At 37.4% G+C, this 10,863-nt stretch overlaps 1 protein-coding gene across 1 annotated transcript; it reads right to left on the reverse strand.

The window, feature by feature from the left end:
- Nucleotides 1-666: 666 nt before the first annotated feature.
- Nucleotides 667-5,314, reverse strand: LOC122738508 (olfactory receptor 11G2-like). The gene is made up of 2 exons (XM_043980523.1): nt 5,305-5,314; nt 667-1,655 (listed from the first exon to the last, which is right to left on the reverse strand). Exons 1-2 carry the CDS (start codon nt 5,312-5,314, stop codon nt 667-669), a joined length of 999 nt encoding a protein of 332 aa, XP_043836458.1.
- Nucleotides 5,315-10,863: the final 5,549 nt, after the last annotated feature.

A 10,863-nucleotide genomic window follows, 5' to 3' on the forward strand; every position in this document is an offset into this window, starting at 1 on the left:
TCTGGGTCTCAGTTTACATATATGTAAAATGAGTGGGCTGGACCTCTCAGGTTTCTTCCAGCTCTAGCTCTATAGTTCTGCAACATCCTTTCAGTTACATGAACTACATTTATAAATAGACAAGATGATGGATGGTAATAAATCCCTCTGAAAAAATATAAATTTATTATGATTTACTTATGTTCAGAAGCACTCAGAGAAATGGATAATTTCCATTTTCTCTCTATAGAAACAAAGAAACTGAGTAAGATTAAAAAAGGTAGTTTTGCAAAACATCCCTTTTCTTCTGCTTATTAGTAAACAGAACATTTCACAGATTTTTTTTTTTTTTTTTTTAGTGAGGCAATTGGGGTTAAGTGACTTTCCCAAGGTCACACAGCTGGTACGTGTTAAGTGTCTGAGGCTAGATTTGAACTCAGGTACTCCTGACTCCAAGGCCGGTACTCTATCCACTGCGCCACCTAGCTGCCCCCATTTCACAGATTTTTAAAAAGGAACTCTATAGTTCGGAAATCTCTCCTTTATTTAAATTTCAAAAAACCACTAAGAAGTAAGTGAGGAAAGGTAAGGGACTCCATAGGTCAGTGAGGGTGAGTAATAGGATGACCGAGTTTCTTACATATACTATTTATCCTTGGGCCTTCACCTCTGGAGGTTGTTAAAAGTTTAGCTGGATCTGAAAGGATATCTTTTACAATGACTTTCGTTCTCATATCTTAGCACTTTCCTCAGGGCATTCTTCATCTCCTTATTCCTAAGGCTGTAGATGACAGGGTTCAAGCATGGAGTCACCATGGAATAAAACAGGGTGACAACCTTCTGGGTCTCTGCTTCATGCCCGGATCTTTGTCTCATATAGAGTACCATTGCAGATCCATAGAAGAGGGACACTACAACAAGATGGGAACCACAGGTAGAGAAGGCCTTTTTCCTACCTCTTCCTGAAGGTATCCTCACCACAGCTTTCAGGACCAGAGTATAGGTCCCTATGATAAAGAAGAAGGGGACAACCAGAACTATAGAACTTAAGAGGGAACAGGTAAATTCTATTATAGGAGCTGGTGTACAGGTGTGTACTAGAATTGGGGAGGGGTCACATAGAATATGGTCAATGATCTTGGGGCCACAAAAAGACAACTGGGAGATGATGATAACAGGGATAAGGTAACAGAGGAAGCCAATAATCCAGCAGATGACAACCAGGTTTGTTCGGAGATGTCTTGTCATGATGGTGTGGTAGTGTAGAGGACGACAGATGGCAAGATACCGATCAAATGCCATGATGGCCAGAAAAAAACATTCTACTGCTCCTAAAGAGGCAAAGAAATAGAACTGGAGGAAGCATCCAGAGAAGGAGATGACTTTGGTCTCAGAGAAGAAGTTAGCCAACATATTGGGGACAGTACTGTTGACATAGCAGATCTCTAGAAAGGAGAAGTTGGCCAGTAGTATGTACATGGGGGTATGAATTCGCTCATCCCAGCACACAGCACAAATGATAGACCCATTCCCCAAGAGGGTCAGAATGTAAATTGTCAAGAGTAGCATGAAGAGAAGTTTCTGAGTCTCTCCAGTGTAGGTGAATCCTAGGAGGATGAAACCATTAGCACTATAGGAGTTGTTGTAGGTGTTGGAGAAAGTCACTTGTCTGAAAACTAAACAAAGCACCAAAAGTTATTACTTGACAGAGGGCTGGCTATTGGGGAAGACCTTTAAAAATTTGAAGAAGAGGCTGGGAGGTACCATTAAAACAAATATAAAACCTCCTGATTCTTTGATATATTACAATGAGACTACATTCCAATTTCTGCTTCTCTAAACCTACTATCCATTTCTTTTGAAATGCCTCATTTATGCAAGTTTTCCTTTTGCCATTCAACTTGGTTCCCCCCCAAAGATGACTCTTATTAGAGAAAGTTTTCTCTTTGAAATGTACCTTATTCTCAAGCCTCAAAGTACCTGTCTACAGATCTTCATTCATCAAAAGCATTCTTAGATTATGAGGCAATGAAGAAAGAGATCTAGGAATGTGCTGGAACCACCATTTCCTCTATTGATTTTTTTTTAGTCCACATAACACACAAACAATTAATTCTATGACTAAATCACTCTAATTCGCTATGTGATTCAATTAATGGGTCATTTCAGTTAAAACAATATCATTAGCAGGAACTGATGGGTTTTACATAGAACCAAAGAACCAGATTAGTAAACAGTTGACTAAATTGGAACACTGAGAGAGGACTGAGGTATTGGGGCCTGGGTCAGGGATTACATAACTCTCCAGAGGCCTTTGTAATCTCACTATGGAGACTCTGATTATGTGGATTTCTCTTGCAATAGAAATTTCCAGTTCCTCTCTTCATTTCCATCATATGCTTTTCTAATTCTCTAAGCTAGGTGCCAGCTGTTGTTCTCAGACAGAGGTCTTTGGTTTGTTGTATCACATGGGAAATTAATAGATAAAAAATAATTAAGAATGAAAATAATGTGTGTGACTGACTGAATGAGTGGTTCTGTGTGTATGTTTTTGCACATGTTTATGTGTATGTGTATATTCATGTTTATGTGAACACAGGTATAAATCAAGCCAAAGCAGATTCAGTGGCTTCCAGGAAGGATAGGAATATATCCAAGGTAATGAAAGAGGAATCCAGAATGCTCACTGGTCAATTCAACTGGCTGGCTCAGAAGTCCTTTTCTGTAGCTCTGGTCTCTCTTTCTTTTCTTCTTTCTAATTTTTATTCTTTTAAAATTCAAATACAAAATGAGAAAAGAAAAAAAGAGCACTTCCATGTATACAGCAGAATGTAAGAGAGGACTCACTATATATCAATAAACTTTCATTTCATAAAAAACAATCTAATAAATCCTACACAATGTTTTCAAAGTAACTTAGCTTTTCTGTGCTTCCTTCTAGGTTTTCTGTTGTTTTCTTCTGTGTACTTTTAATTTTTTCCCCTCTCTCTCCTCCCTAGAGAAGGATACAATTAAATGCAAATACATATGTATATGCATATATATGTACACACATACATACATTCTATAGGCTACACACTATGGGCTATTCAATGAAAATTTCTCCAATTATTTATATCTGACTTGATTTGTAGAAAGATTAGAAATATTCTTTTATGTTTATGTTCATGTGCAGCTTTGGTCTTTTTATTTTTTTGCAGGGCAATGAGGGTTAAGTGACTTGCCCAGGGTCACACAGCTAGTAAATGTCAAGTGTCTGATGTCAGATTTGAACTCAGGTCCTCCTGAATCTAGGGCTGGTGCTCTATCCACTCAGCCACCTAGCTGCCCCCTCACTTAACTTTTGATAGTGGAGTATGTAAGATTGAAAAGATTCCAAGAACTTAGTGACTGAATTTCTAATGAGAGAATTTCAGGCATCATGATAGGTGGTTGGAGAAATATGGAGGTTTTGCATAGTTCTCTTTAAGGCGCATCTTCTAAGTAGCGAGCTACTCTGATCAGTTGTAACTCTGGTCATAGATGGCTTAGCAAAATTTTGGCATTCTGAACTTATCATGTCTCTTTTTTCCCCTGTATTTTAGAGAAGGTGAATGCTCAGAGAAGAAGATTGTTCTCTATATATACCTCTATGTTATTATGTATTTATGGTCTTACACGCGTTTTTGAGGAGACTTCTGAGTTAATGTCTCATTTGAATGGTCAAAAAATGAGAGATGAAATACTCAAAGACATCATTAAAACGAAGTTTACTTGGGCAAAGGGAAAGGGCACATGGGCAAAAATATTTGTGTGATTCTGGTAAAAGATGATCTGGGACTGAATATACTGGTTGACTGAGGCTGTGTCAGTCTGTCTTAGTAACTCTTTCACTAGTAAAGTTAATGATAATTTCAGCCACAATCTGTAACTGGATGTAATAGCAGCATTGGATCAGTTTGTATTAAATGTCAGAAGACCTAAACCATAATCCTGTTTCTGACTATATAATAACAAAAATGATAAATAATAACTTTTACATAGGCCCTACTATATTCCAGACATTGTGCTAAATACTTTACAAGTTTTATCTCATTTGATCTTTATAACAATTCTGGGAAATAGGTATTATTATAATTCTATTTTACAGATAAAGAAACTGAGGCAATCAGAGGTTAAGTAACTTGCTCAGTGTCACACATCTAGTAAGTGTTGTTCAGTTGTTTCTGTCATATCTGACTCTTCATCAACCAATTTGGAATTTTCATGGCAAAGATCGTGATGTGGTTTGCCATTTTCTTCTCCAGTTCATTTTACAGATGAAGAACTGAGGCAAACCAGGTTAAATGACTTGCTCAGGGTCACACAGCTAAGAAGTGTCTGAGGCCAGATTTGAACTTGGGTTCCCCTGACTCTAGCACTGGGGCTCTAGCTACTGCATCACTTTTAACTGTGCTGCCTAGTTTGACAAGGTCCTTCTACCTCTACGATTTAATGTAGATGCCTACTTTGTGTTCTTTGAATAGGAGACAGAGGTGAATATTGCTCCATAAGCCATTTAGGTTCTTTAAATACACTAAGGACATTAATCTCCAGATATCATGGAATCTTATTTCTTCTGTGTGTTTGTGAGAGAGACAAGAAGTCACAGAAACTAGGCTAGCTTCATTTCTGGATAATGATATTATATAGCACTTGAATGTTTTTCAAAACATTTTACAACTAGTTCAAATCCACTCTCAAGCCCTAACTCACTGTGTAATCCTGGGTAAATCAGTTAACCTCTCTTTACCTCTGTTTCTTTATCTGTAAAATAGGCATCATAGTTGCATGTGATTTGCAGGGTTGTTGTGAGGATCAAATGAGATAGTTGTAAAACATTTAATATGATTCTGGGCACATAGTAGATCCTAGATTAATGCTTCTTTCCTCCTCCCTTCCTTTTCTCATTTGATCCTTACAATAATAACTCTGTGAGGCAGGTGCTGTTATTATCCTCATGTTATATATAAGCGAGCCGAGGCTGAGAAAGATCAAGTCCTTAAATACATATTTGTTAAGTATACAGGTTCCAAAAATTGCGTTTGTCTGAGGCAGGATTTGAACACAGTTCTTTCTGATTCCAAGTCCAGCACTCTATTCAGTATACCACCCAGTCCCCTAATAAGGCTTATTGCTAGGGAATGGGACTCAGTGGCTGCCCAGAAAATATGAAAAAGTGGGAGATAGGCTCATCTCTACAGTCATGGCTGTAAATATTCTTCCTTTGTGCAATGCCATTCAATGAACTGTGATGCATTTTGGACCAAGGCTAAAGATCACTTCTGAGACTGCATTGTTACTCACCTGTGCTCATTTTGCAGCTGTTCCTCTTGGCTTTGCAGAGAGGCTTTCTTCAAATGCAACCTGCAGTGATCAGGAAAAACAGGCAGCTTCCTTTAGTTTTCAGGAGATGTTGCTGCTGTTTGGGTGATGCAGGTTAACCCATCTTGGTGCTGTTTACATAAACAAGCTTTTAGTTTTATAAAGCAAATGAAAACTGGTTGAATTTAGACCCTACATCTGTATATTTGTTTTATGCTACACTTTTATCTTTGATGACTTTGAATTTTATCTTTGATAGTTTGGTATCAGACAAAATAGTTTGAATAAGTCAGAGAGCTATGCCAGACCAGAGAAAGATTGTGCCTGATATCCAAGCTTTCTTAAAATTTAGCTCCCCAAGGCCACAGCAAACTGTGTTTGGAAATTGGTCATTCCGCTGGAATTGTCTAAGAAGTGAGTCCAGAGAACTGAGGCAAGATCTGACTTCTCAGTTTTCTTGGTCTGCATAGTTGTTACAGAAAGAAGTTTTAGCAAGATTCCAGTTGCATTTTTTTCTCCCATGTCACATTTTTTGTATCTAAAGTTCATAAATGTGAGGACAATATTCTCAGTTGTGACAAATGGCAGTGGTCTCTGGAGGGGATACATTTTATATCTATGCATCCATCCATCCAACCATTCTCCATCCATCCATCCATCCATCCATCCATCCATTCATCCATCCATCATCTATCTGTCCATTTACTGCATGGAAGTAAGGAAGGCTTAGCACTGGGTTTTGCTGCTTCATTATGTTTTTTGTTCTAAGCATTTCCTTGTCTACTTTCTTCAGGCAGGACAGGGAATCCCAAAGTCATGCTTGTCTATCTTATTTTCTCCTGTCTCCTTAATTTTTCTGAGAGAGATAATCTAGTGTACTTTCTGGTACCTGAGTCAAACTTGTATCCTATCTGATATCTCTCCTGATAGAGAATGGGTAGAGATATGGAGATAGTGTCAATAATTCTCCAAGTGTGCTAGAAGAGAGTACAATGGATTATAAGCACAATCTGGCAGATTCCACAAACACAGCTCTTGGAGGGATGTTTGTTGTCTATAGATAGACAACAGTGCCAGGGGAAGATTCAGTGCCAGGTATTTATTTCCTTCAAGAGCCCGCCTTCTCTGGGGACCTAGCCTCTACATGTGATTTTGGAAAGCTCTACATAGGCTGCCCAATGCACTATGTTGTGATTTCCCTGCTTTTCTTCTTAGCAGTCCTAAGAGACAGATGAAAGACAGATCCTGTCAGTATATGTTGCCCCTCTGGGAACTTCTAGGTTTTTTTTCTTGAGAGTATAGATTCAAGTTGACCTCTAGGGTGACGTTAGCTTTGGCAAGCCTCATGTTCTCATGGATAAAGGCATGAACTAGAAATTAAAAATCTTGAGTGTTTTGTTTCCTGTTTTCTATCTTAGAAAATGTTCCTTTCTGCTTTAAACTGGGACTTTAGGAAAGGCCTACTTTTAAGTCAACTTCCCAATTTGTAAAATACAATAAATATTTGTAACCCCTGCCTGCCAATCTGTCAGACATGGTATATGATAAATTAATTATTTATTCTTCTATGCCTAATATAAACCCAAATTAATGTCTCCCAAGTTCCTCACTACAAAAATTAAGGTGAAAGCTTTTATTATCTGGGCTAGAAGCAGCTGGGTGGCATAGTATCTAGAGGATGAACTTGGCATTAGGAAGACCCAAGTTCACATTCTGCCTCAGGCAGAAGCTCTATAACCCTGGGTAATCTACTTCACCTCTCTGAGCCTCAGTTTCCTCATCTGAAAATGGAGAAGTTTGACTTGATGGTTTCAGGCCTAAATATATGATGATAAATCTATGCTTTTGAGACGTCCTTCTCTCTCCACCTTGGGAGTTGCTCCACCTGTTATCCTACCTGTGTTGAAGGTGTGAATAGAGCTTAGTGTCAGAGAGTCCTGCTCAGAGTCACCTGCATCTCTATGACTAGTATTATGTGATTCCTTATTAGGCCTTTACATTCTCTCTGTTAGGCCTTGATGCTCAAGTAGCTTCCAATGCACAAACACAACTGAGAATATTACTGAAGGGTTGTTTTTAGCTGAGCAAGATCATGTAGAACTATCCTGGTGCTGTTTCCACAGCATCTACAGTCTACATGACTGCTGCTTCTGTTTCCTGTTAGAGAAGGAAATAACCTTTCTTGAGACTCATTTCCATAGGACTTTAATTTTTTTAGGATTTTAGGCCAATGGGCTTAAAGAATCCTTGATGAGGGGCAGCTAGGTGGCACAGCTGATTAAGCACCAGTCCTGGATTCAGGAGGACCTGAGTTCAAATCCTACCTCAGACACACTACTTACTAGCTGTGTGACACTGAGCAAGTCATTTAAACCTCATTGCCCAGCAAAAATAAGAATCCTTGGTGAGCTAGCACTAATGAGAAATCTACATGAAGTAGGATTTGAGCTGAATTGTAGAGGAAGCTAGGCAAGTGGAGAGGTAAGAGGTAAGCCATGACTATGGTATAGAAGATAGCTAGTGCAAAGATATATTTGGCAGTTGAAGTGAGAAATCCCATTAAACATAACTGTAGGTAATATAAAAAATTTGGGAGTCTACCTGCCAAGACAAACCCAGGACCTATGTGAGCAGTTACAAAGCACTTTTCATAGAAATAAAGTGAGATCAAAACAACTAAAAATATTAATTGCTCATGGATAAGCCAAGCCAACATAATAAAAGTGGCAGTTCTATCCAAATTAGTATACTTATTCAGTGCCATATAAATTAAACTAACAAAAACTTTTTTATAGAGCTAGAAAAAATGATAGCAAACATCATTTGGAAGAACAAAACATAAATAATATCAAGGGAATTAATTTAAAAAATGTGAAGGAATGTGCCCAAGCTGTACCAGGTACTACACTTTATTTTTATAAAAAAAATTTGGTACTGGATAAGAAATAGAGTGGTGGATCAATGTAATAGATTAGGTACACAATACACCATAGGGAATGACCACAGTAATCTCATGTTTGATAACAACAAAGATACCTTTTGGTACAAGAACTCAGTATTTGACAAAAATTACTAGGAAAACTGGAAAGCTGTTGGCAGAAATTAGATTTAGACAAACACCTCCCACCATATACTAAGATAAGGTCAAAATGGATACATGATTTGGACATAAGCAAATTAGGGGAATATGGAATAGTATACCTGTCTGAGCTATGAGTAAGGGAAGAATGTATTATCAAAGAAGAAATAAATAGCATTATGGGATATCAAATAGATGATTTTGATTACATTAAATTAAAAAAAACGCTTTTGTACAAACAAAACCAATATAGCCAAGATCAGAAGGAAAGCAAAAAAAAATTGTAAAAAATTTTTATAGCAAATTTCTCTGATAAAGGACTCATTTCTCAATTATATAGAGAATGAGTCAAATTTATAAGAATATGAGTCATTACCCAATTGATAAATGATTAAAGGATGTGAATAGGCAGTTGTCAGCTGTAGAAATCTGAAGTCATGTGAAAAATGCTCTAAATCTCTATTGATTAGAGAAATGCAAATTAGAACAACTCTGAGCTACCACCTAATACCTATTAGATTGGTTAATATGACAGGAAAGGAAAATGACAAATGTTGGAGAGAATGTGGGAAAATTGAGGCACTATTTCACTGTTGGTGGAGTTGTGAACAGATCTAATTATTCTGGAGAGCAATTTGGATCCATGATCAAAGGACTATAAACTGCCCAGGGAGGAAGGCAATGTATCATTACCCTCCCCAACACCCTCCCACAAATACACACTGTTTTACACATGAAGAAACAGTGGTTTAGAGAAACCAAGATCAAAGAGTCAAATAAGTTTTCTTTTTTTTTTTTTTTGGCAGGGCAATGAGGGTTAAGTGACTTGACCAAGGTCACCCAGCTAGTAAGTGTCACGTGTCTGAGGTTGGATTTGAACTCAGGTCCTCTTGAATCCAGGGCCAGTGCTTTATCCACTGTGCCATTTAGCTGCCTGTTAAATAAGTATTTCATCTTGGATTACAACTCACATCCTTTGTCTCCAAGTCCCATCTTCTTTTTCCTCTTTTCTCTCACATGATAATGTGTTGCTTTTCTCAGATTATATCATCATCACTTGTAAGCAGAACTATCCCAGTGCTGGGAATTTCAGACACATGTATGTGAGTCAGGATAATTTTGATCTGGTGAATTTTTGAGGGGCTCTCAAATTTTGCCACTAACTGGGCTTCCTTCCTAAAGTCTGTGGGCAATGTTGGCCCAGATGTATAGAGCAAGTGTGTTGTAGGAATTATTAAGTAATTAGGAACAGTAAATGGGACTTATGATACTAAAGGGTTTAGAGCAAGTATGAGGAAGAATAACAAAGTGGGGAAAAAAGACCAACATAAGGTTAAAATGGACACATGATCTAGATATAAAGAGATATTATAAGAACATTTGAAGAACATGGAACATATTACTTATCAGACTCATGGATAGGTGAATATTTTATGCATAAATAAGACAGCAGTGTGAGGTTTAAAATGAATAATTTTAATTATATTAAATTAAAAAGTTTTTATCCAGATAAAACATGTGTAGCCAAGATCAGAAGGAAAGCAGAAAATTGGGGAAAATTTTTTAGACAGTTTCTCAGATAAAGGTCTCATATCTCGACTATATAAAGAACTTTGTTAAGTCCATAAGAATATGAATCATTCTCCAATTGATAAATGCTTGGAGGATATGGACAGGTTCTGATAAAGAAATTGAAACAATATATTGTTTTATGAAAAAATTTTCTTAGTCATTATTGATTAGGAACATGCAAATAAAAACAACTTTGAGATATCATTTTTACACCTATCAGATTGGCCAGAATGATTGAAAGGGACAACTACAAATGTTGTTGGGATGTGTATATATACATACATTCACACACATACATACATATATATCTATAAGATCTTGTGTCATCTTGACTGTAGCTCCACAGTATTTGGATTTTTTCTTTCTAGCTGCTTGCAATATTTTCTCCTTGACCTGGGAGCTCTGGCATTTGGCTACAATATTCCTGGGACAGATCACTTTTTTTTTCTTTCTTTCTTTTTCTTTTTTTTTTTTTTTGGTGAGGAAATTGGGGTTAAGTGACTTGCACAGGGTCACACAGCTAGTAAGTGTTAAGTGTCTGAGGTCAGATTTGAATTCAGGTCCTCCTGACTCCAGGGATGGTGCTCTATCCACTGTGCCACCTAGATGCCCCTTACAATATTCCTGGAAGTTTGCATTTTGGTATCTCTTTCTGGAGGTGATCAGTGGATTCTTTCAATTGCCATTTTACCTTCTGCTTCTAGAACATCAGGGCAATTTTCCCTCACAATTTCCTGGAAGTTGATGTCTAAGGATCTTTCCTTGATCATGGTTTTTAGGTAGTCCAATAATTTTCAAATGATCTCACCTGGATCTATTTTCCAGGTCAGCTGTTTTTCCAAGGAGATATTTCACATTGCCCTCTATTTTTTTTATTCATTTGGATTTGT

The sequence above is a fragment of the Dromiciops gliroides genome, chromosome 2 (assembly GCF_019393635.1).
Source record: "Dromiciops gliroides isolate mDroGli1 chromosome 2, mDroGli1.pri, whole genome shotgun sequence".
Classification (NCBI taxonomy): Eukaryota; Metazoa; Chordata; class Mammalia; order Microbiotheria; family Microbiotheriidae; genus Dromiciops; species Dromiciops gliroides.